At 40.4% G+C, this 27,769-nt stretch overlaps 1 protein-coding gene across 2 annotated transcripts in view; it reads right to left on the bottom strand.

The window, feature by feature from the left end:
- Nucleotides 1-6,161: 6,161 nt before the first annotated feature.
- LOC140184919 (ubiquitin-associated and SH3 domain-containing protein B-like) overlaps nucleotides 6,162-27,769 on the bottom strand; it is a 160,255-nt gene continuing 138,647 nt past the window's right edge. The window contains exons 11-14 of one of the 2 annotated variants that reach the window (XM_072238119.1): nucleotides 26,478-26,622; nucleotides 14,513-14,619; nucleotides 12,234-12,343; nucleotides 6,162-11,248 (exon numbers count right to left, since the gene is read on the bottom strand). In XM_072238119.1, the coding sequence (XP_072094220.1) occupies nucleotides 11,111-11,248; nucleotides 12,234-12,343; nucleotides 14,513-14,619; nucleotides 26,478-26,622 (500 nt within the window). In that variant the 3' untranslated portion in view covers nucleotides 6,162-11,110. Of the gene's footprint in view, nucleotides 11,249-12,233; nucleotides 12,344-14,512; nucleotides 14,620-26,477; nucleotides 26,623-27,769 lie in introns of those variants that run through there. The other variant, XM_072238120.1, reaches the window with a different exon arrangement.

Here is a 27,769-nt window from a genome sequence, read left to right as displayed (position 1 = left end):
TGCCCATCAACAATAAATGTGAAAAAAAAACTGCTGGAGGAACTCAGCAGGTTAGGCAACATCTGCAGAAGGAAATACAGTTGACGTGTCTGGTTGAGGCCCTCAATCTGGGCTAAAAAGTTTACCAAAAGCATTGACCATTTCCCTCTGTAGATGCTACCTGACCCACTGAATCTATGCAGCAGCTTGTTTTTTTGCTTCAGATTCTAGCATCTACTGCACCTTGTGTCTCAACATTAAATATTCAAAATCTATTATCACAGAGGGCTTAATATATTGAGATGAATTGTCAAAAAGAGCTTAAACAATTTGATGTTGTGCATATGTTATAGTTTAACATCTCAAATTAATATCACAGATCATGAAAGTGGGCAACAAAAAAATAAAACAAACATGAAAGTTCAATTACTTAGAGAGCACGATAATACCTGACGGGAGAACTGATATTGAAATTTGGAGAAGGACTGGGATTGCTAAATGCATGTTCAAGCATTTGAGCAAGATACTAAAGGATAACAATTTCTATGTGTATGAAACTCAGTGTTGCAGTGCTATGTTCATTTCACACTAATATATGGAAGCAAATGTTGGACAAAGTAAAATAAGGGAAGACTCAAAACTGCAAAAATGTGGTTTTTGAGAAGAATGATGAAAATATCATGGAAGGACAGAGTAACAAATGAGTAAGTGTTGCAAAAAGCCAGAATAAGGAGAGAGTTGATATCAATCAGAAGATGGCAGCTGGAATTTCTGGGACATGTACTGGGAAAGAGAAGCTTGAACATCTTGCAGTGATAAGAAAAACTGATGGAAGAAAAAGTCGCAGTTGACAGCACACGGCATTCATGAGTTACATCAAAGGATGGACAGGCAAAAGTTTTGAAGAGCTGATTAGAACTCTTCAGATTAAAGACAGATGGAAGACCATTATCGCCCATGTCACACGACACTGCATATGATGATGATGATGATGATGAGTACCCATGCCAGTGTTGCTGAGTTTATGACCTTCAGGCATGCACAACTTTTCAAGGATACACTCCCTGAAAATCCCACTAGTTTTCCAAATGATGATTACATGACATTTTGAGACACTCAGCACAAGGCTTTAAATGAAATCCCAACAATATATACCATTTACTCCTTTCCCCATCACTCTCTTCAAAGGTGCTCTGTTCACAATAATTAGACATCAAATCCAGTGAAGAGTTAATTTGACCCAAAAATACACTCCAAACAATTAAATGATATTTAACACTAATAAAACATTTATTTGGCAACATAATTTACAGTAGGAAGCAGTAAATAATTGGAGGCAGTTATTTGTAATGAAAAATTGCACATTCTTGAGAAACATTTTGAATACATAAAAATGGAACAATAATTTAAATACATAAAGCATTTGTTTGAAATACAAGAAACTTGACATGTGAATTGAGGCCTGCCTTGCAGATTTGCAAACAAAATTAACACTCAATAACATGCCAAGAACGAGCTCCCCTTCCCTACACCACTCTTCAGCCATAAAATCACAAAAGCGCCAGGCTTTTAATAGTGTGTGTGTGTGTGTGTGTGTGTGTGTGTGTGTATGTATGTATATATACACACACACACACACACACACACACATACATATACACACACACACACAAAAGTCTCACTTACTTATGGTCCACATATGTATATTGTCTACAAATATGAGGAAAATAGAGAACACCAAGACACACTCAGGATCAATTCACTATCAAGACAATTTAAATACAGAACTAACGTGGAAAGTGTATTGTGTAGGCTTATGTCAGAGGAAATGCAATATGGTGCTCAAACTGTTATTAACTAAACCCACTTGTGTAGGAAGTGCTGTTTATCGTTAAAGTTTCACCATTATCTTCAAGCCAATTTCAAATTGTTTGCGTAGCACTTAGTTCTTCCAACTTCTTGTTCTGTGCCTGATGATGTGAATTAGCCATGAATTCTGTACTAGAGCAATTAGCACATGTGCCATTCAAAGAAAAGGTTCTTGACTGGAGAACCTGTTTTCAAAATGGGGCCCACCGTTTTTGAAGATAGTAGAGCAACTATTGAATTTTAACATAAGATACAAGCTTTAAAAAACCAAACAAAACTTTCTTGGTCTTTTCATCATCAACCAATTAAAAAAAGGGCAGATGATTGAGCTCTCCCTAGAGTGTTACAGTCATATTTCACAAGAATTGATAGAACATGCTTTCTTCTCCCCTCCCACCCCCAAGGAACAGATGGATTTGGGTGTGAAATAGTTGCAGTCCACGTGCAATGACCGCACTGGACTAAGGGTCATTGCTCCATGAAAGGTAGGCATATATGTGTGATATACATGGTAAAGGGTCAACTCTTGCCATGTATCTGAGAAGTAGCAAGCATTTGAATTTATTTTGACTTCTGAGTTCAAATAAGTCTGGGTAATGAGGAAATGGAGCTCACCTGGTACAGGACCATTGCAAAGATAATGGTGTCTGAATCAAGCCTATTGAGCCCTTACTAGCTTTATCTCAGAACAATCCAGTTGTTTCTAAATCCCCTGCCTCCTTCCTCAGACAAATTCTTCTCTGCTAGCGGTTTTTAAAATGTCCCCCTTTAGGGTGTCATGGTTCCTGATCTAATAGCCATGGTTTGCTGAATTACACTCAAAACTTTTGCAGCTGAGATTTTTATTATTTCATCAAATGATTAAACAAGAAGTTCAAAATAAGAATGGATACCCAGACTGCAGAAAAGAACAGAACTGGTGACCACCTTCAACGCTTGCAAGAGTCATTGAGGAAAGGTTTTTATAGCCAAGGGTGAGGAAACAGAATGAAATGTACAATTAGATAGCAGATGATAAAGTAAATGGGGTATAACAGATTCTGCTACCTTATCCTAATAAGATTTATAATGATGATACTATCCTTGAGAGTTAAAGTATAAGCATATCAGCCACAATTTAAATTATGGAATGAAAAGGCTAATTATATTTGCATGATGAAATTTCTTTAATGAGAAAGCCAAGCTCAAATTGCAGAACACCATTAAGGGTTAAGAAGGTGAGAAAAGCTGTAGTTAGATGACCCTAAGCTTGCTTTCAAAGACCTGAGGGTTTATTAAGGAGAGACCAAGGAAATTAATGAGCTCCAATACTCTCAATTGGCAAAACTTTTTTTTAAAAAAAAGCCATTCAGGGGCACAAAAGACAATTGGCATTTCTCACACTGCAAGAAAATCTGGAGGCTATAATTAGTATCAGAAAATAAATTCCTGATACCCAAGAGATTTAACCATAGCATAACCCTGCTTCATTTTGTATTTTGTTGTAGAGGTCAGCATGTGACAGATACAACACCAATAGTGACCCAAAGCATTTGCTGCATTCAATATATTAATCCTTAAAGGGTTGATCAAACTGTATTGACTCCTAACACCTGCCCATATTTTGAATTTTACTGAATATGCAGACACCAGAGGGATACTGCCATGATTTCTCTCTCCTTTACAAATTTTAGTTGCCCTTACAGGGCCACAAGATAGGGATTTCATCATTACTACAAGGTTCGGGGTTGAATCTTGGTAAGTCCATTACTTCAGTGAACCCAATGTTCATACATGCTTTCTTGCAACCAAACCCAAACATTCATCATCTTTCTGCAATAAATGCTGCCTAGTGTTTAACTGAAATGTCCAGAAGGCTGAATGATGCTTAACACTCTCCTGTATGATTGACACCTAGTTATCATCCAGCAGTATGGAAGCTAAACAGTAAGCTTCAGGCAAAGATCTTAAAAATAATGAAAAATACAAAGTTGACACAAATTGTTTCATTGGTAAGATTTTTTTCTTTTCTTACCATTATGGTAAAATCTGAAAAATTAGCAATTGATCCCAGAAAGATCTCCTCACAGATCACTGCATATGAAACAGACTGCAAGGTGTCAGAAATCACAAAAGCTAGATCAATATTTACCAAGGAAGACTAATAATTAAAATGATATTAACCCCACTGTCTGATTTATTTCAGCGGTTTATTAGGAATGGAAACTGTGGAAAAGATGGAGCCTGTAAGTACCCAAACTGGGATTAATAGACCAAATTATCATGGATAATTTTTCTTTCTTAGCAGCATTGTAACATCAGAAAACTTGTTATTGAAGAGTTTTATTGTAAAGGTCTTTTGTAATGGTCCTACCCAAAAGAAAGGTACACATCTATTAGGTGTGGTAAATGGAATAATTATTTAGCATTTAAATTAATTTTGTCCTTTTCCTCTGCCAAGGCCTAAACTAAATTTATGCTATTTTATTACTTATAGAAATCACTAAGTCAGCATTCACTATTCTTCCCTAATTCACTGTTTACTAACTAGGTGGCTGGGCCAATTGAGAGGACATTTAGCTATATTGAGAGTCTAGAGTTACATATAGGCAGACCAAGTAAGGACGCAGACCTTCCTCATCAAGGGTGCTAATGATCTGGAAGGATTTAAAAAATAATATGCTATTTTCCCAGCAATATTACTAATAGCACCAATTTATTTCTGATTTAACTTAATTATTGTAAATTTAAATTCCTCAATTTGTGGTGCAAGTCGAAATCATTTATTGATCAGTAGTCTGGGGCTTTGGATACTCATCACCTGGTTAACCATGACACTATGGTACCAGCACCTATCAATAAGTACAGCTCTGCCAGCAAGGAGGAAAACCTTCACCTCCAGGTGCAGCAACCCTTGCCCTGATGGTGCAGGGTCTGAAAAACACAGGTTGAATTTCAAACTGAGGAACGAAAAAGAAAAAGAGATGGATACAATGAAGTGAGCTGAAAAATTGAAATAGCATTTTAGTTTAAGCAACACACATCAAAGTTGCTGGTGAACGCAGCAGGCCAGGCAGCATCTGTAGAAAGAGGTGCAGTCGACGTTTCAGGCCGAGACCCTTCGTCAGGACTAACTGAAGGAAGAGTGAGTAAGGGATTTGAAAGTTGGAGCGGGACGGGGAGATCCAAAATGATAGGAGAAGATAGGAGGGGGAGGGATGGAGCTAAGAGCTGGACAGGTGATTGGCAAAAGGGGATACGAGAGGATCATGGGACAGGAGGTCCGGGAAGAAAGACAAGGGGGGGGGGGGGACCCAGAGGATGGGCAAGAGGTATATTCAGAGGGACAGAGGGAGAAAAAGGAGAGTGAGAGAAAGAATGTGTGCATAAAAATAAGTAACAGATGGGGTACGAGGGGGAGGTGGGGCCTAGCGGAAGTTAGAGAAGTCGATGTTCATGCCATCAGGTTGGAGGCTACCCAGACGGAATATAAGGTGTTGTTCCTCCAACCTGAGTGTGGCTTCACCTTTACAGTAGAGGAGGCCGTGGATAGACATGTCAGAATGGGAATGGGATGTGGAATTAAAATGTGTGGCCACTGGGAGATCCTGCTTTCTCTGGCGGACAGAGCCTTCTCCTATCATTTTGGATCTCCCCCTCCCCCTCCAACTTTCAAATCCCTTACTCACTCTTCCTTCAGTTAGTCCTGATGAAGGGTCTCGGCCTGAAACGTCGACTGCACCTCTTCCTACAGATGCTGCCTGGCCTGCTGCGTTCACCAGCAACTTTGATGTGTGTTGCTTGAATTTCCAGCATCTGCAGAATTCCTGTTGTTAGCATTTTAGTTTGCATGTTCTGGCAAATTTATATTTTAAAATGCCATTGAAAACTTAAAGCTATGAGCTACATTGAAAACTATAGTTGCCTAGAAGAAAATGTTGAAAATTTACACCATAATCATTCTGCTTCAATAACTGTGGATTACCTTCAGGCTGGACATCTAAGAATGCAAATGATTTAACCTCCTGATTATCTTACATAGATCAGCAACTTCTCTTTCAAGGTAAGTGATCTGACCACAGAAACACAATTTTCTGCCACAGTGGGGATTCAGATTTGTATTAGAATCTCAACTTTTTACAGGCATACACTCTCAAAGTGGTTGAATGAGTAAAGTTTGTCAGAGTCCCCAAAGATGGTGAGGATTATATAGAGACGGTAGTCAGGAAGTAGATGTTCTTTGACCCACATTATTCAAACCCATCCCTCTGCATTGCAGATCAATGACATATTTGTGCAGTGTGTGAAAATAAAAGCAATCTGACAGGCTGTAAGACAAACTGTATCTGCATAAAGCAGTTTTAATCCTAAAATCAATGCACACTGAATACCACAGACACAAATATCACAGCTGATTGTTTAATCAAAATGAGTTTTAAATGCAGATGTAAAAATTGGCATCACATGAATTTTTGGCATCACCATCATTGTCACATATGCACAAAATCATTTTGATAAATATATAAATATGGATTTTATACTTAAATTGAACAGAATGCAAGATCTAAACTATGGTACATCCTTATGCTGTGATACATAAGAAGGCAACTTTCAAAACCTGAAATGGAATTACAAACACAGGGGAAAATATTTAAAGGTTTCAAGAGCTCTCAGCTAGTCATCACTTTTATAAATCTCCCTGGCAAACACTTATTACTCATTTTGCAAACCTAGGAGATTGTGTTCAAACTCACCAGTGAAAAATAAAAAGCACTCCAATGCTCCTCAGATCAACATCACTGATGGGTCGATTTACCCATAAATTATTTTGGCAAAATAGTCACTATGCCTCAAGATATTTTATTGCTCAAGGTCTTTCTGAAAGATGAAAATTGAGTGATAAAGTTTTCTAAAGTCAGGTTTACATCTGAACTATTCTTTCAGATACTGATTATTTAATTCATTAAATATTGCCATTTCATTTCTTTGCAAAATTTCAGCATTTGTGGGTTTAAATATTTGCTGAAGTAATACAGGTTCATGTCCCCCTCCCCCCAAACACTATGACAAAGGACATCTTAAGAGTTTTTATTGTAAAAACACTTCATCATCTGACTTAACACGGCAAAAACACATGACCAACTGCACAAAATTCTCAAGTGACTGCCATCTCCTTCCGTTCCTTCACCACCTCCACCTCTTCCCTGTCTCCCACACTGCAGGCATCTGAGCACTTGGAAACTTTGGTTTTACACAAAATCTTTTAATCACAATAACCAATCCATTTCTCTGATCACTGAGCACAAGCAGCCGTTGCCGTTCCAACTGTCCTTCCCTAATTAAAGAACCAGGGTGGACATTATGTTATAAATAGATGCACAAGGTTGGCAGCCAAATTTAGCACACATGCTCCTCAGACCCTAACCAAAAGATCTTCTTTATGGCTATTCCTCAACAGGCCAGATTCAGTCCTTCTATAAACTAACTGTCTGCAAGCAGTGGCCTTGCAGAATCTAGGCAATTGACCCTGGTATCTTTCCAAATCTTGCAAAGTTCTACCCTTAGGTATAGCTAAGGCCAATAAATCTAGATATGAGTACAAGTTATCCTGATGTACTTCACACGAGTAATCTATAGAAAAGGCAAGATACAAAGGAAGCTGTTTTCTTGGAATACACAAGGTAGTAATTTGACTTGGGCAGGAAAAAGGGTGGAAATGCATTTCTTACGATTTATTTCTTTGTATTTGATTCCACTTGTTACAGTATGGTGAGCAATGGATAGGACATAACTGGTGGCAGATTCCAGCCCTAGATTACAGGAAAATTCATTTTTGTTCTGGTACTCTTGGGGCAAAATTCAAGTTGTCCAAGAAGCAAAATTATTAGATTGGCATATGTCACCATGTATTGCCCTTGCCCAATATTCAGCCACATAGCAGCAAATAGAGTTGAAAGTCAAACCAGGAACAGAACATGCGATGTAATGCTGATTATTTTGTTTTCCCAGCTGTCAAATTACTAATTTCTAAATTGTCTTTGTATTTTCCCTTTTCCTGACAATGACAGATGTAGTGTAAATCTGAACTATTACCACTTCTAGCTTAAGGGAAGTCCATTTATTTTTAAATTGGGCGAGCCAACTTTGTTCAATGAATTATCATGGAGCATTACGTGCTCCATTTGTTGTCTGCAGATGCCAACAGAAAGCTAAAGAGGATCAGATTCGATCCATCATGAATTTGTTCTGGTTTATGCTGAAACAACCAGGGAGCCTAACTCATGAGTACCTTTCTTCCTTATTTATTGCTGCAGTTTACTTCAAGGCCTTATTTGAGATGTACAAACTTTAGCAATCCCAAGACTCACAAAAATCAGGTTATGGACAGCAGGGAGACCAAGATTGGCGCTATGGCAACAGAAGTCTTTAGTCCTCTATTAGAAGTAACCCTAATACCCAGCAATTCACTATCTTGACCAAGCTGTTACTTAATGCAAATAATTAGCACCAAAACATGCAGGTAGAAGAGACAAAAATGCATTGAGCAAAGCCAAAATCTGGGTGCTGATAAAATGGTCTTTCTAACTGGCTGTAATAATGAACACTCTTGGAACAAATGATTATCCTTTGTGATTCAATGAAATTATGTCATTTTTTAAAATTAGTTCAACCTTTATTAGGTTGTACCAATATTTATTAGGTTGAATGGTACAATTCTAAGTATGCACTGCAGCATTTAAATATAAGTTTGAAGATTCCACAGGGATTCTCAAATTAGAAGAGATCTGTGTTTTATTCAACTAAACTCATGCCAAATAGGCACCCAGCAGAACAACCAGCATAAATTCAACACAACTTGGGCAGTGAAGCAACACCCGGGAGATTTACTAGGCCTTCAAAGGAGAAGTATCAAAAATATTTGAATCTCCATTCCTGTGATTGTCATGACCCTTGCTTGCCAACAAACACTAGTTTCCCATATGCAGCTTAAAACAGATGAAGTTGATGGCAAACACTGCAGACACAAACTGAATATGAACTCTCAGTGACGGATGGTGCCGAGGCCACTTCAGCAAGAAGAATGGATTACTCAACGTTTGTAGTCCACAGTGTCTAACACATCGCAACCCTGATTCATTTAAAATTCTGCATTAAAGTTGTGTTAGAAGAGATCTGTGTTTTATTCAACTAAACTCATGCCAAATAGGCACCCAGCAGAACAACCAGCATAAATTCAACACAACTTGGGCAGTGAAGCCACTGTTTCACTCACTGTGAAACACTTTGAAACATTTACTTCATACATACTTGGGGGTGGGGGGAGAACACACAAACATAAAAAGAAAAACTCTGCATTTTAGTTTGCTATCCACAAACACGATACAGTGTGAAGAACTTCCAAGGGGTAGTTCTGGGAAAAGTATATAATTATTTAATATTCTTTTATTTGAACCCAAATGTGGGTAGCTTCCAGACCAACACTGGCAAATTTCTGTGATGAACTCTCAATCCACAAAGCATTTAAAGTTCTCATTATTAAATAGAAATGTCTTGATCTTTAATTCTCCAAATGCCAAAACATGATGACCTAACTTCACACGAGATGCTAAGTTATAAACATCCAGTTTTGGATGTTTCAGAGATGAAGAAAACTGTCCAAGAGTTGCAAAAAGCTAAATGGTTTATCTCCATCTCCTGCCACCGATCTAAGTGTGTTCCTTTAATCCTTAACAGAAATGTCTCCTGACTGAGGGCTTAGTCAGTATTTTAAACAAAAAACATATATGGTAATTTTAAGCTTCATTGCTGGGATGGCCACTCCTGTTGAAAGTTCTTTGATGAACATTCAGTATGTTATTCCAGTGAAGAAAAAAGATTGGTTCACCTCACACAAAGCATCTCAAATATGTAAATTTAAATGTTTCAGTTGAGATTCAACAATGCCAACTTTCATTTTCAAAAATGTATTCAAAAGTAAAATGGAGGGGTAAGGAGTTTCATAGTCTCCCCTCAGGGATACAACGGACCCATAATTAAGTAATACCAAGCTCACTATACACCCTTAGAAATCTCAGCTAAAGCATTCCAACCTTTAAATTACACCATATGCAGGATGAAGGTTAACTTCTGCTTAATCACATTGTCAGCAAGCTTAGTTTAAGGAGGTGGTTAAGGAACCAACTAGACACATGCAAATCACATAACTTTCAAGGCCCCTTTCCATCAGTTGCTGCCCTTAGTGAGACTTCAGTTAAACCAGACAGACTAATTCCACAATCCCATTGCGGACTGCTGTTTGTACAGAGGGGAATCAGTGGTGTAATATTGTTGGCTCAATTGTAAATGACAATCCTTTTCAGAGTAACTTTCTGCAGTGTGGATTGTGGAATTAGTCCCGTTTTCTACTGCCAAGCAATACAAATACATCTATACAATTGGATTAAGCATTCAAAAAAAAAAAATCATTCACAAAAATCAGATTCTGCTAGTAAAACACGCAATAAATAAACCCTGTTCTACTGATTGTCTGCCAACTGGGGTGAAAGTATAACACATTTTAAATATCTGGAGGTGAGTCTTATGTCAAGACCACCTCACATGCCATTCCTTTGGCTTACAATTGCAAATCGGTTTGCTATTTGGTTTCAACATGGAGAAATAAATTATGTTCTCTTAACATTCCAGGATCAGAGATAAACAAGGTCCTCGGTGTTTATGAGACAGGAGGCAAGGTCCCACAAACCAGGTACATGGGACAGGAGTCATTGTTAACAGTGTCCCAGAAAATGCATTTCAGATTAGTTACTGGTGTTTCTGAAACACTTTATATAGATTCTCATGCCCCAATTATTGCTCAAGTATACCACAGGTCCTAGGGAAACTGTGTCAAACACAATTCAAAAATAAATTAGCAGACTGAAGTTCTTAATTATTTTTAGGTTCTCTGAAGTCAACTCAATTTCTTTTAAAACCATACCTAGCCTCAGAATTGTATCTTGCTCTGATCTAAACACAATTGGTCATGTAATCACATCAACTCATTCATAATTAAAAGGTATCAGATGAAGTAAATACAAGTCCTTCACAACAAGGTACTGAACTTGCATATAACACAACAATCAAGTAACTAATGCTGATGGTTGTTGCATCAGAGTATACCAAGCATGGCAGTGAAATGAACCGGCTAATACGGAGTATGGGGAAAAAGGGAAAGGAGGTGAAGTAGTAAGTGGAAGCACATGCTAATAATGGCTCTATCTTCCAGTGATGGTGAATCTCTCCATTAGTCTTGGAACAAGATATCCCTCCAGCTAAAACTGTGATTGGGCCCATGGGTGAGCGGTAGGATGGGAGGATCTACCAGCTGCCATATACCCGCATCTTCCAGCTCTTCACAGGCGCAAAATCCCAAATATGGGATCTGTGGGAAGAAAGAAAATATGTGAAGCATGTGAATTTCAGATACAGGCAGAACAAGTTAGCCCAACACTCCTGAAACCTGCAACCCAACTTTGTATCCTAACTATGCCCTATAAACACCTTCGAAACTGGTTTCTCTTATCTTTGAAAAACCCTTCTATAATACAAATAAAGGATCAAATCCAACAAACTTTGAAAGTGACATTGAAGCTACTTCCACCAACCTTCAAATGAAGCGAGCAACCCAGATCAAAATGCAGGCAAAAATAATTTTCTTTTGTTCCCCATTATCCCCTCTGGATCTTTCTGTACCATTTTTTTTTAATTGCCTCTTTTGATTCTCATTTCACATACCTGTGTTAGTTGCAAATTTATTGTGATTACATCAGTTGTAATAAACTATTGTGAAACCTGTTACAGTAAAATGGTATAAGGTGCTATCTTAAAGCTGACGAGTTGCAATATTTTTAATATTTGGCACATACTGTAGCAAACAATACTTAACCTAAGTTTACCCTTTCCAAAATGCTACCTCTCCCAGAAAACTTAATGAAGTAGACAAAATTGCCTGTAACACATGACATAGCAAATAATTCTAGACCTCTATCAGACTTTGTTGAAGTAGGTTCAGTTTAAATTCCCTTTCTGTTTCCTCTCAAAATAGCACTGATGACCCCCTGCCAAGCTCTGCCACTTCCCCCTGAATAAGTAAGCTGCATCCAAGCCCCATTTTGACCTGTTGCCAGGAATGATGAAAACAAGCCTGGCACTTAAACCAGAGCAGGTTGCAATGCTGATGACTTTGGGCAAGTTTGGCTCATGCTCCAACTCTCATTTACCCAAAACCAACTCCCAGAGAAGCTCTCAGCCCCTTTGGATATCTCACTTAATTAGAAACATTAAAGGCCATTGTTGCAAGTAGTGCTCTATTCCCAAAGCACTATAGGTTTCCCTCTCTCATCTGGAGGGCACACACACACACAGACCTTTCGAACCACTTGCACAAAGTCCTTGGAGTTGCGTGCAGAGAGCCCCTGGAGCTGCCTGGTGCAGGCCTCTAGTGAGGAGGCGTGTGCTACAATCAGAACGCTGTTACCTGAAAAGAATGAGCAAAACAACAGGCATTTCAGGTGGCATCCAGCACAAGGAAGAAAATTTTCAACACCACAGTGTATATTGGCAACCCTGTATATTGCTTTATAACTGCAGCAGTTACTTAAAAATAAACCAAAACCACTGAGAGACTAAGTCAGGGTACTTGACACTGAATGGCACGCTTCCAAATAATGAATTTCCAAATCAAAAAAGGTATGTTCAATCCTTTATTATGATTCCAGTAAAGACAAACAATGTTGTAGTGATAAAACTAACAAAACTAAATTAGCGATTTAACGGTTTAACTTGCGCTCTAATAGCGATATTGGCGATACTAAGCGGAATAATAGCATAATTAGCGGCCCAATTGCGTTCCAATTAGCGATCTAGTTAGCGATTGAACTAAATTAGCATTCCATTTGGCGTTCCAATTAGCGATCTAGTTAGCGTTCCAATAAGCGATCAACAAACAAAATCATTTCTGGCTGCCTCCAACTCTCAACTAGACTAAACTAAACAACTAGCTAAAACAAAGAGTGAATACATAACTACATTCATTTGCTTCTACCACGCCCCAACCCACCATAATAAATGTGCCACGAAATACAATACAGACGGAAAATAGATACGTTTCCAACGGACAAAAAGTAGATACATGGCTCCTACAACAGCCAATGAAATGCTTCTTGCCGGCATACTGGACATATAGCCAGAGACCACAAACAGCAATATGATAGTTAACCACACCATGTTTATAGTGGTATTAGGGTTGGGATAATGATTACCGGTGCTTCCCTATTCTTCACAAATAGTAACTTGGGATATTATACATCCATCTGGGGGGGTGGGGGGGGCAGGGTGCATGGGCTGTTTATGCTCAATAATTCACTTGAACTCCAACAGTGCAGCACTCCCTGTCAACCCCAGATTGAAATAAATTCTGAATGCAGAGGATTGTGAACCTTTGGAATTTTCTACCTAGAGAAGCCACTTTGGACATCTACAGGAGGCACTGTCTCAAGGAGGCAACGTCTGTCAAAGATTTCCACCACATGGACCATGTCATCTTTTTGCAACTATCATCAGGCACATGGTACAGAAGCCTGAAGTTCCACACCACCAGGTTCAAGAACAGCTATTTCCCTTTAACCATTCTGTTCTTGAAACAACTGTAATCACTACAGTTTAACAACTTTATGAACATTTCGACCACTATGCACTTAAATGGACAGTTATTTGTTCTAATTGTGTTCTTTCTTGTAAAAGGTGTATGTGACTTGTGTTTAATTATGTTTAACAAAATTAAATTACTTTAATTTAATCTGCTTACAAGATGCTATGTGCCTGTGATGCAAGTTTTTCATTGCATCTGTGTTTACATGTACTTGTGCAAATGATAATAAACTCAAATGAGTTGTTGAGGACTTTTTTTGTGTTGAAATTGATGCCCAATATCCAGATTAGCTGATTTGCTTTAGATTTATAAAGATTTCAGAATGGATTTTCCATGACTTTAATGAATGGCAGAGTAAACTGGATGTGGGGAATTTATTCCTGCTTCTTTCTATGTTCAGATAGCACTGTGTTTGACTGACAACCTACCATGGCAGAATAGTTATTTGGTGGTGCTTCATCAGTTAATTATTAGTCCTTTAACTAAAAATCCAAAGACACAAGTTAAAATCCTAACACAGCCACTATGGAATTTAAATTTGGATTCATAACTGAATTTGTGGGAGGGAAAATTACAACTAGCCTTTGCAAAGATGATTGCAAAACGACTGGACTGTTGTAAGCCCAGCTGCTTCAGGGGAAAAGTCCACTTGACTTGCTGAGTTTCTCTAGCACTTTGTGTCAGTTGCTTAAGGTTTCCAGCATCCGCAGAATTTCTTGTGCTTAGTATCCATCATCCTGACTGGTGCACCCTACCTCAGCCCATGTAGTTGATGCTGGAATACCCTCTGAAATAAGCCACTTAGTTCAAAGGCAATAAGGATGGACAAATCATGTTGGCCAATTCATTAAAAACAAAAGAAAAAAAAAATCACAAATCTTGTTTTTGAAAATTTTAAGCACTGTTTTGATGCTTTTGGGATGGTAAAGTGATCACTAACATTATTTCTATACAGATGTTAAATGAAAATTTCTTTGCAGTGAACGTGACAGTTACCTTTGAGTTTACATTCAGCCAGGATTTCCCTCATAACCTGGCAACTCCTGCTAATGTATGTCTCATAGGGTTCCGAAATCCCCAGTTTGTTTGCCGGTATGTGAGGTCTGCAACATACAAACACTAGTTAGCAATAGACAGGAGGGAGAGTCAGATGAATGAAGTGTCACGACTGATGGCGTGCAATCTGTGTATTGGTCCAAATGGTACAAGGTGACAAGAGACTCCGCCACCTCAAGCTTATGGAAGAGGAATAGGTCACTTGCACCTTCCGCAGCTCCAATATTCCATACCAAAGTCTAAACATCAGGATCAATTCCACTGGTTTGTATAATCATATCCTTTGATTGCCAAAAAAGCATCCATCTTGGTATAATATACTCAACAATCAAGAATCATTAGTCTTCTGAGGTAGAGAAATCCAATTACCTCACTGCACACCTAAATACTTACCTGAGACTATTCTAAGGGGTAGAAATTCATTCACAATTCCTAATATAAAAAAATATAGTTCAACGCAGATGATAAAGTTCAATGCAGAGTTAACAGAGGCATTTTCTTCTAGGTGTCTTTGTGCCCATTTGTAAGTTAGCCTTCTCATTTTTTAAGATTTTTCATCTTCTAGTATATTTCTCCAGCTTGTACTTCCCAAAACCATGTCAAATAAAGCACAATTTGTAAAATTTGTCTGTAATACAGCAATCTGAAAATTGATAGTTCTTATTTACTCACAGAACAACCAGCATGTATGAAGCTATGTAGAAGCTACGTTTAGACCATAAGACCATAAGACAAAGGAGAAGTCGGCCATTCGGCCCATTGAGTCTGCTCCGCCATTTTATCATGAGCTGATCCATTCTCCCATTTAGTCCCACTGCCCCGCCTTCTCACCATAACCTTTGATGCCCTGGCTACTCAGATACCTATCAATCTCTGCCTTAAATACACCCAATGACTTGGCCTCCACTGCCACCCGTGGCAACAAATTCCGTAGATTCACCACCCTCTGGCTAAAAAAATTTCTTCGCATCTTTGTTCTGAATGGGCGCCCTTCAATCCTTAAGTCATGCCCTCTTGTACTAGACTCCCCCATCATGGGAAACAACTTTGCCACATCCACTCTGTCCATGCCTTTCAAAATTCGAAATGTTTCTATGAGGTCTCCCTTCATTCTTCTAAACTCCAAGGAATACAGTCCAAGAGCAGACAAACGTTCCTCATATGTTAACCCTCTCATTCCTGGAATCATTCTAGTGAATCTTCTCTGTACCCTCTCCAACGTCAGCACATCCTTTCTTAAATAAGGAGACCAAAACTGCCCACAGTACTCCAAATGATGTCTTACCAGTGCCTTATAGAGCCTCAACATCACATCCCTGCTCCTATACTCTATTCCTCTAGAAATGAATGCCAACATTGCATTCACCTTCTTCACTACCGACTCAACCTGGAGGTTAACCTTAAGGGTATCCTGTACGAGGACTCCCAAGTCCCATTGCATCTCAGAACGTTGAATTCTCTCCCCATTTAAATAATAGTCTGCCCGTTTATTTCTTCTGCCAAAGTGCATAACCATACACTTTCCAACATTGTATTTCATTTGCCACTTCTCTGCCCATTCTTCCAATCTATCCAAGTCTCTCTGCAGACTCTCTGTTTCCTCAGCACTACCGGCCCCTCCACCTACCTTTGTATCATCAGGAAACTTAGCCACAAAGCCATCTATTCCATAATCCAAATCGTTGATGTACAATGTAAAAAGAAGCGGCCCCAACATGGACCCCTGTGGAACACCACTGGTAACCGGCAGCCAACCAGAATAGGATCCCTTCATTCCCACTCTCTGCTTCCTGCCAATCAGCCAACGCCCTATCCACGTATGTAACTTTCCCGTAATTCCATGGGCTTTTATCTTGTTAAGCAGCCTCATGTGTGGCACCTTGTCAAAGGCCTTCTGAAAATCCAAATATACAACATCCACTGCATCTCCCTTGTCTAGCCTACTGGTAATTTCCTCAAAAAATTGTAATAGGTTTGTCAGACAGGATTTTCCTTTAAGGAATCCATGCTGAGTTCTGCCTATCTTGTCATATGCCTCCAGGTACTCCGTAACCTCATCCTTGACAATCAACTTCAACAACTTCCCAACCACCGATGTCAAGATAACAGGTCTATAATTTCCTTTTTGTTTCCTTGCCCCCTTCTTAAATAGCGGAGTGACATTTGCAATCTTCCAGTCCTCCGGAACCATGCCAGAATCTATCGACTTTTGAAAGATCATCGCTAATGCCTCCACAATCTCCACAGCTACTTCCTTCAGAACACGAGGATGCATTCCATCTGGTCCGGGAGATTTATCTACCTTTAGACTATTCAGCTTCCTGAGTACTTTCTTTGTCGTAATTGTGACTGCGCACACTTCTCTTCCCTGCCACCCTTGAGTGTCCGGTATACTGCTGATGTCTTCCTCAGTGAAGACTGATGCAAAATACTCATGCAGTTCCTCCGCCATCTCCTTATCTCCCATTACAATTTCTCCAGCATCATTTCCTATCGGTCCTATATCTACTCTCACCTGTCTTTTACTCTTTATATACTTGAAAAAGCTTTTAGTATCCTCTTTGATATTATTATTTTTAGTATCCTCTTTGATTTACGAGCTAACATTCAAACCACATTCTTTGTCCAGAGAACTCAGCGCTGCTAGAATCTCAGTAAAACCTCCCTTGTATGCATCAACTAGTACATCCATGAAGGTCATGATCACATTCACCCTCTGCTTCCAAGTGGTAAGTTCACTGAAGGTTGCTGCTATTGGCATTCTATGTTGCTTCTCACAGTTCAAATGTTCATTAATGATCAAAGTATACAACTCTGAAATCCTTCAATTCTCTGGGTCACCACGAAACCAAGAAAGAAAAGAAAAGCAGCACGATCATGAACCCCCAAATCCCACCTCCCCGCAAAAAAAAACCCAACAACCAACAGAACAAGCACATCAACTCCCAAATCCCTCCTCCCGCACACTGCTACACATTAGGGAGGTCACCCAACATCATGCTCAAGGACAGGATTGCTTTTATGATTAGGTGCTTGTGACTAATGGTGTTCCACAGGAACAGATGCTAGGACCCCTGCTGTTTGCAATATACATGAATGATTTGCATGTGGATGTAGGGGCCACAATCACAAGTTTACAGATGACATGAAGATCAGTGGAGTTGTTGACAGTGAGGAGGACAGTCTTAGGGTGATATCGATGTGATGGTAAAAATAGGGTAACAAATGGAGTTTAATCCTGATAAATGCAAGGAAATACGCTGAAGGTACTGAGGTCAGGACTTCATGAATGGTAAGGTCCTAGGAATATAGAGGAACAGATGGATTCCTTCAGTCTATCCTGCTCTCAGTAAACTTATATACCTCAATCTTGACCACATTCACTCAAGGAATTCTCCAGTATCTCTCCCTTAATCTTTACCACTTAGAGGTGAATAAAACTAGAGGACAGATGGAGTCTGAGGATACTTCTTTTACCCCAGAGATTGGAGAGTCCCTGGAATGCACTGTCAGGAGGAGTGGTCAGAATCAGATTTAATCTCACCAGCAGCAGTATTTTGCAATAAATAATGTGAATTACATGCCTCAAGGAGAACTGTGTGTTTTTTTTTTGTGAGAATGATGTAATGGTCTTTTGGAGGTCACCTGATGTAATTTTCCCGCCGATGTGAGGTCACGTGATGACATGTGCACCACGGGTATATAAGGGAAGACCCCAGATGACGCAGTTAGTTTTTAGTTTGTAGATTTCCAGCTAGAACGCACTGTGTCTCCGTTTCTGTTGCGTGTTTGTTTTTGTGACGCAGTTTCATTTTTGAAATGGGTTGTGCGTTCTGTTGCAAGATACAATATTATTGGACTGGAAATTTTTGGCTAGATGTGCTGATTTACCCTATTCCAGCAGTAGTACAGGAGAGTGAAGACTTTATTGAAGTACAGGACTCGAAGGATTGAGAGGAGTCGGCATCGTTCGGCAGTTTAACAAAGGATTGACCTTATTGAGTCTTCGTTGAAGGAGTAGCGACCTGCATTAAAGACAACTCTTGCCAAAAGAGAAAAGAGTTCATGCAAAGATTTGCTTTCTCTAAAAGAAATTATGGTCAGTTGTTTTAAACTATTTACTGCATCGTGAATCCTTTGAACAGAACCAGCAGGAAAGTTACGTCTATGAAGAAATCCTTCTCCAGAGAAGTCTCTCCCAATTGAAAGTATGAATCTGTTGGACTTTCGAATTTACCATTTTAAAAACTATATCTGACTTTATCGCTTTAAGAATTGTTTTCGCATTTAATGCTTTAAGAACCAGTGCCGAGTGACGATTTGTTGAACGGCTGCGTATTGGTTAACTCCCAGTTAAAGTTCTCGTTTGTTTTTTTTTATCGTTTATCCGTGTTTAATAAATGTTTGATTGTTTTTATATAACCTGTCTCGATTGATATTCATTGTTGCTGGTTACGTAACAATATCATGTTAAATTAAATGAGTAGTGCAAAAAAGGAGTGAGGTGTGTTCATGGGTTCAATGTCCATTCAGAAACCTGATGACAGAGGGGAAGAAGCTGTTCCTGAATCATTAAGTGTGTGCCTTCAGGCCTCTGTACCTCCTTCCTGGTTGTAGCAATGAGAAGAAAGCATGTCCTGGGTGATGGGGGTCCCTAATGATGGATATCAACTTTTTGAGGCATTGCTCCTTGAAGATGTCCTGGATGCCATCGAGGCTAGTGCCCAGGATGGAGCTGACCGAGTTTACAACTTTGTGCAACTTATTTCGATCCTGTGCAGTAACCCGCATACTGGACAGTGACACAGCCACATTAGTATGTTCACCGCAGTATATCTGTGAGCATCTTTGGTGACATACCAAACCCCTTCAAATTCCTAATGAAATATAGCTGATGTCATTCCTTCTTTGTAACCGCATCGATATGTTGGGTCCAGGAAAGATCCTCAGAGATGTTGACACCAGGAACTTGAAGTTGCTCACTCTTTCCACTTCTGATCTCTCTATGAAGACTGGTATGTGTTCCCTCATCTTACCCTTTCTGAAGTCCACAATCAGTTCTTCAGTCTTACTGACGCTGAGTGCAAAGTTATCTGTTGCACCACCATTCAACTAGCTGATATATCTCACTACTGTACATCTTCACATCACCGTTAGAAATTCTGCCACCAAAAGCTGTGGCATTTTAGGCTGAGCCTAGCCACACAGTCATGGATGTGGACAGAGTAGAGCAGTGGGCTCAGCACACATCCTTCAGGTGCTCCAGTGTTGATTGTCAGCGAGGTGAAGATGTTATTTCAGATTCACACAGATTGTGGTCTTCCAGTTTGGAAGTTGAGGATCCAGTTGCAGACAAAGGTACAGAGGCCCAGGTTCTGGAGCTTTTTGATCAGAACTGTAGGAATGACTGCTTTAAACACTGAGCTGTAGTCAATAAACAACATCCTGACATAGGTATTTGTATTATTGAGGTGACCCAAGACCAAGTGAAGAGCCAATGAGATTGGATCCACATCAACCTATTCAAAACAAGATTGAAAGGCATTGAGCTCATCTGGTAGTGAAGCATCACTGCCATTCATGATGTTGGGTTTGGCTTTGCAGGAACTAATGGCCTGCAAACCCTGCCAGAGTTGACGTGCATCCGATGTCGCCTCCTACCTCTCCTGGAATTGTCTCTTCATTCTTGAGATAGCCCTCTGCAAGTCTGACCTGGTCTTCTTGTACAGGCCTGGGTCACCAGATGTAAATGCCACAGATCTAGCCCTCAGCAGACTATGAAACTCCTGGTTAATCCACAGCTTTTGATTCGTGTATGTACAGTAAGCTCTTGGAGGCACACACTCAACCACACAGGCTTTAATAAAGTCAGTGACGACTATAGTGTACTCATTCAGACTCGAAGATGAATCCCTGAATACGGTCCAGACCACCAATTCAAAGCAGTCCTGTAAGTGCTCCTGCATCTCCCTTGTCCATACCTTCTTGGTCCTCACTGCTGGCGTTGCAGTCTTCAGTCTCTGGGAGTAGAAGTACAGCCAGGTGATCAGACTTTCCGAAGTGTAGGCGTGGGGTAAGCACGGTAAGCACTCTGACGGTGGTGTTACAGTGGTCTAGTATGTTGGTTCCTCTGGTACTACAAGAGATATGTTGTTCAGTTCAGAGTGGCAACAACATCTCCTCCACAATCACCATCAGTACAGGTGCACCACAAGCCTGTGTGCTTAGCCCCTGCTCTACTCACTATACGCTTATGACTGTGAGGCTAAGCACAGCGACAATGTCATATTTAAGTTTGCTGGCGACAACACTGTTGTTGGCCGAATTAAGGTGGTAATGAATCAGCATATAGGAGGGACATGGTGAGGAGGTTGAGGATCCAGTTACAAAGGAAAGGTCAGAGGCTCAGGTTTTGGAGCTTTTCGATCAGACCTGTACAAATGATTTTGTTAAACGCTGAGCTGCAGTCAATGAACAGCATCCTGACATAGGTATTAGTATTGTCCAGGTGATCCAAGATTGCTTGAAGAGCCAATGAGACCACATCCACAGTAGACCTATTGTGGTGATAGGCAAATTGCAGTGGGTCCAGGTCCTCGGTGAGACAGGAGTTAATTCTAGCTGTAACCAACCTCTGAAAGCAGTTCATTACCATAGATGTAAGTGCTACAGATGATAGTCGTTAAGACAGCTCAACCTGCTCTTCTTGGGCACTGGTGTGATTGTTGCCCTTTTGAAGCAGGTGGACACTTCCAGCTGTAGCGATGAGAGATTGAAAATACCTTTCAACACCACCAATTGGTTGGCACAGGTTTTCAGGGCCCTACCAGGTACCCCATCGGTGCCTGCCACCTTGTGAGAGTTCACCCTCTTGAAAGACAGTCTGATGACAGCCTCTGAGACAGAGATCACAGGGTCACAGAATGCTACAGGGATTTGCATAGCTATAGTTTTTATTCTCCCTTTCAAAGTGTGCATAGAAGGCATTGAGCTCATCTGGCAGTGCAGCATCACTGCCATTCATGACGTTAGGTTTAGCTTTGTAGGAAGTAATGGTCTGCAAACCCTGCCAGAGTTGACGTGCATCCCATTCTGCCTCTAACCTTGTTCAGAACTATTCTTTGCTTGAGAAAACCCTATGCAAGTTGTACCTGGCCTCCTTGTATATTCCTGGATCACCAGACTTGAATGCCACAGATCTAGCCCTCAGCAGAGTACAAAGCTCCTGGTTCATTCATGGGTTTGTATTTGGGTATGTACGGTATGTTCTTGTCAGCTCACACTCATCCACACAGGTTTAAATGAAGTCAGTGACAGTTGTAGCATACTCATTCAGACTCGAAGATGAATCCTTGAATATCATCCAGTCCACCGACTCAAAGCGGTCCTGTCAGTGCTCCTGTGCCTCCTTTGTCCATACCTCCTTAGTCCTCACTACTGGTGCTGTGGTCTTCAGTCTCTGCCTATACTCAGGGGGTAGCAGTACAGCTAGGTGATCAGACTTCCCGACGTGTGGGTGTGGGATAGCACGGTAAGCACTCTTGATGGTAGTAGAACAGCGGTCCGGTGTGTTGGTTCCTCTGGTACCACAAGTGATATGTTGGTAATGATTATTTAGTGACTTTTTCAAGCTGGCCTGGTTAAAATCCCACCAAAATGATGGTGAAGGCATCAGGGTTCACTGTTGCATGCCTATTGATTATGTCGCTCAGTTTGTCTACAGCCTGTCTGACACAGGCCTGAGGTGGAATGTACATCTCTACCAAGATGATGGCTGATATTGACGTGGTAGCCCAAGTGGCTGGTTTCTGTCTATATGGCTATGAGAGAATTTCATCTGCTTTTCCTTCTGCCCACTGGAGTAGACATATTTGGACACAGATATTAATCTGCTTCAAGCTACAAGCATTCATAAACTATATTCATGTCCTTCCAAAAATTTCCCCAGCATCTTCCTAGCTGTGGTCTTTAGGTCCCCTGTACAAAATATGGGCTGTTTTCCTCAGAAGGCTGACCAAGTTATTCTTGCATGTCCAGGAGCAGATCCCCACTCCACTGCTATCATTGCACCTGACAACACCTGTTCTGAGAACAACAGATAAAGCCATTGATCTTTTTTGTAGCTTTAACACAGCATGAGGTGACCCACAGTACTGTTCTAACACAAAGCAAATAGCTTGAAGTAATTTCTAAATCAGTAATCTCAGCTCTTCAGCCAAAAAACATAGAAAACTTGATTTGGAGCATCGACACACTTATTATCCAAAATACCTTTCAATGAGACCATCTCTAACTTTCAAACCTCACTGGTCTCAATGTGCCCTACTTATTTTCTTATTTTATCCATCAACAGTAAAATAGGTTCCCATGTGAAGGTTCAGGAAGTACAGGAAGTTCTTTCTCCCCCTCATCCCTTGCTGTCATTGCTCCTGCGGTCATTTTCCCAGATTTGCAAGTAATTTCATTACCATCTGTTTATGCACAAAGAGCTTCGAGGCATCTCTGATTTTGTAAGGCTTCCCCCACCACCACCCCTACAAGAGTACATGGGCAAGTCCCTACTTAATCCTTGCACAGTAATTGTGTAAAGGTGATCCCTAGGGGAGATGGTGTTCACCTGTGTTTCAACTAATTGGATTCAACCCATTAGCCACAACTTAACAGTAGGTCAGGCAGCATCTGTGGAGAGGAATAAACAGTCGATGTTTCAGATTGAGACCCTTCAGTGTATTTATTCCTCTTCATAGATGCTGTCTCCTCCAAGCAGACCACAAGCTTGTCTCAGGGTTTGGAGGCTTGCATGCCTCAATGACCCAGAGATTTATGTTGGCTGGAGTCAGGGCCTTGTGCTTTGGCTCTTGGTAGAGTCACCCATGCTAAACAGGTCAAAGAGGAGAGGCCACACTAAGAGTGGTCCACTGGCCCTCCAGGTATGGGGGTTCAGTTCAGGCCTAACGACCCTGACTGGTCAAATACAATTGTTATGGAAGCAGCCATGAAGAATCCTTCGATTGAGACAGAAATGGAGGACCTTCATTGCTGCCCTAAAGACCAGTACGGGCAGCAAGTATAGATGTTACCTGGCCTGCTGAGTTCCTCCAGCACTTTGTGTGTTGCTCAAGATTTCTAGTATCAGCTGTTTATGATTAGCCTCAATTCAACATCCATTTAAAAGAGAATGAAAGGAAGATCTGCAATTCTGTAGCAACTTTTACACATTCCTTTCAAAAGCCCTAGCACTATTTAACCAATAGTACTTTAAGGGTTCTAATTGCTCTACTACATATTTTTTTAAAAACTAGCAGCAAATTGTGCATGCTGAGCTCCCACAAATAAAATGGTGTGACTGACTAGGTGATCAGTTTTAGAAATGTTGACTGAGGGACAGATACAGGTCAGACACCCAGAATAGCTCTGTTGCTTTTCCTGAAATAATATCATGGGATTTCTTTTTAATCTCTCCTTGATATTGAGCAGATATGATTTTAGCTTAACATTTCATTTGACAGTTCGAAGAACTCCTTCTATAGTGATAAATGAAAACATGGTTGAAGTTTTTAAAAATACCAAAGAATAAAAAATAATGAACATATACATGTATTGGAGAAAGTACAAAGAATCCATAGCATAAAAGCAGATTATATTATCAAACTTTTGTTGTAATGTTACTATTCCTCATCAGCATTCAAAATGCAGCTGTTGTATCCCTCCTTTGACTTCTCTTCCCTCATTCCGACTACCAGCAGCGCACCATGGCTGCAGTGTGTACAGTTTGGGAGGTGCATTTTGCAAACTAGAATCCTGATTACATTGTACTGTAGATTAACAGGGAAAATATTCTGAACAGCACATGTAAGCCAAAATAACATCAGAGAATTTCAGAAAGTTGTGGAACGGTGATACAATCCTGAGCACGATCAAGTCATTCCAAATTCCCCCATCCCACACCTCATCCCCCTTCCTACCTTTCAACATAGTTTCACTTCTCATTACATTGTGATGGAGAGCACTCAGTAAACACACTCCTTACACATACGCATACAAACTTTGCCTTGCCATTCTGCTGTCGTTGCGCTGAGTATATGCGCTTCAATGTCTTTCCCAGTATATTCCAATAGTTGCTCCTAAACCGAGCTGATGCACTTGTGTCAGCTTTATGGTGCCTTACACACCACACACAGTGGAGGGAAGGCTAGAGAGCTATCCTGCTAGATACCTTATTGTAAACATTGGCAGTTTTTCTTCTCGCTATTTTTGCAAGTTTGATTATTGATGCATTTAATAAACACCCTTGCAGTAAAGTGCTAAGCGACTCCAACCATTGTTTCCTTTGGTCCTAACCCACGTATCTGACATATGGTGGCAGCGGTGGGATGGCCAGTTGCAAAGAGGTGTGTTCAACTCTGAGAAGAGTGGGATTGTGGTCCCAAGTCAGGAAACCCTCGAGACTGAAAGTGAAGCAGATGCCTGGGAAACAGCAGAGACCTCAGAGGAGGAAGAATTTCAGGCCAGAAGCAAAAAGACCTTCAAGTGGTACTATCTCCGAACCCTCCCTGGGAAATCTGTTCAGACACTTTCTGTCTGCCCAGCAGAGGAGAAATGATGCTTTTAGGAAGGAACTCCAAAGCCTGTGGACGGGTCTCAAGATGCCTTCTTATCAACAAGGTGACAATATTGCGAACCATCTCTTCAGGTTGAAGAGGACGGCCTGGATATGGCAATGGCCAGAGGAGGAGTAGGTCTGCCAGCTCGTGCCACTACTGACACTGCAATGGATGAAAGAGGTCCAACAACTATCCTGACCTGAAGGTGCTGCTGCTGGCTAAGTTTGATATCTCGGCAGAAACCTATCGCCAACGCTTTCGTTCTGGTACTCTGCCATCAGGGGAGTCACCCACTGAGACGTACCGTTGCCTGAGGGGTCTCTACCAGCAATGGATTCGACCAGAGCAGAAATCCAAGAAGGAGATTGATGTGGGTTCTTCCTCCAGACACCAGAACGTGGATCCGAGAGCACAACCCAGTGGACAGACTCACAGTCCTGCAGTACCTCAGTAACCACAAGGGGGCACCATAACAGCCCTCATTCTGAAGCAACAGAGACCCTAACTCCATGTTTATTTTGTAATGTGATTGTAACTACTTAGTGGGGTGCATCATATCCTAATTCATGTGCAGTCTTAAGTTAACTTTGTTGATAATTAAAGATCACACGTCCTAGTATCTAAAAAAAACAGGAGCTATTTGCCCCAAGACAGAAAGAGATCAAACTGCCAGGAGTTCACACTGGACATAATATGTAGCTACACACATAAAAGTTGCTGGTGAACGCAGGTCCTGACGAAGGGTCTCAGCCTGAAACGTCGACTGTACCTCTTCCTAGAGATACTGCCTGGCCTGCTGCGTTCACCAGCAACTTTGATGTGTGTTGCTTGAAATTCCAGCATCTGCAGATTTCCTTGTGTTTGCGATAATATGTAGCTCTTGTTTTTTTCTGGTAGATACCTTTTTGTAAATATTGAGTTTTCTTTTCGCTATTTTCACCAATTTTTGCAAATTTAATTTTTGATGCACCTAATAAACATCCTTGCACAAAAGTTCTAAGCGACTCCAGCCATTTTTTTGTCATATCCTTGTATGTAACATGTGTAGTATAAAAGTTAACAATTTTGATCTTCTGAACCTGCTGAAAATGGTTTAAAAGAATGACACCATAACATACAAGAACAAGAATAACCACTTTCTGTATTGCACGCTTGTACACACACATATCAATCAGGATTTCAAGAGATTAAAATACTTCTCACAAGCTGGTTCGAGATCAAACTACTTGATCCATACGATGGAGAGTGTTCTCCCTTCTGGGTAGCAATATTTAGTCACCACTTTCAATCTCAATTCTTACTTGTAGGTTGTGTCAGTCCCCAGGTTTGCTGCTGCAAGTTCCTCTGGTGTCATCCATGCTGGTAATGTACTTCCAGAAACCCACTTTGTCCATTCAAATAGTCCAGGCTCCACCCGAATCTTTATCTGGTTTTCCTTTTGAAATCCTGTGAACAAAGCAATACAGTAACACCGACTCAATTACTTGCTCAGCACCAGGAACCTCTCCAAATCAGCAAGGTTAAAGAGGTCACTGATGATCCAGGGTCAGCACGAATGTGCATTTATAATGGCCCACATAGAAATGCTTGTGACCAGAGGAGGAAAAGAGATGGAAAATAGAAGAATGAAAGATGAAAAGAACAGAGGAAAATAAAAATGGAGTAAAAGAGAATAAAAATCCACAAGGAAGCACACATGGATCTTCCCAGCAATACTCTAAAGAACTGCCCCAAGACAGCATCAATGACTTTGGCTGGAAGGAAAGGAACACCTTGACTTATGTGAAAGACAAAAAGAAATGAGAAAAAAGACCACCTGATCTATCAGGTTTACTCAGTACAGAGCATGGCATAACTTGCACAGCACATCATCCTAATTTGCTGCACACCTCAGTTAAATTCTCAAAGTTTTCAAAAATCTGTGGCTACTGACCCCATTTTGTTGGTCATTCTTAGAGGGGGAAGTGCTTAGACTCTGACACATAAAGGTACAAATTAGGAGCAGCTTGAAAGCTGCTTTCCTCAATCTTGCTCCACCACTCAGTAGGATCATGGATGATAACTTCAATTCCATTATCCTGCCTACTTCCAGTAACCTTTCATCCCTGTGCTTATCAAGAATCTAACTCTGTCTTCAAAATTTTCCAAGACTTTTCCATCCCCTTTACAGGAGGACAGTTTCAAAAACTCACAATCCTTTGAGAAAATACCAACCTCTCTTTTTTTAAAGTCAGTGACTCATCATCTTTATGCAGTAGCCCACAAGAGAAAAATTCCAGTTTACATCCACCCTGCTCCAGAATCTTGTATTTCAATCAAGACAACTTTCTTTCTCCTTAGCTCGAACAGACATAAGCCTAGCCTGTTTAACCTCTCCTCGTAAGAAAATTCAACAATAATTTAAGAATAATTTAAGTATTTGCAGACTAAGTAGACTTTTAAAATAAATTATCCAAGCACCACTGCAAACCGACTGCATGGATGAAATTAGATTTTTTTTTGTGAAAGCAGGATTGAAATTAGAATGGGTTTGTTTTTGTCATATGCACCAATATTGAATGAAAAGCTTCTATATAATTATGAGCATGTCTAC

The sequence above is a fragment of the Mobula birostris genome, chromosome 20, assembly GCF_030028105.1.
Source record: "Mobula birostris isolate sMobBir1 chromosome 20, sMobBir1.hap1, whole genome shotgun sequence".
NCBI lineage: Eukaryota > Metazoa > Chordata > Chondrichthyes > Myliobatiformes > Myliobatidae > Mobula > Mobula birostris.
The sequence above is the reverse complement of the archived record's forward strand: the minus strand, read 5'-3'. Positions and strand labels throughout refer to the sequence as shown.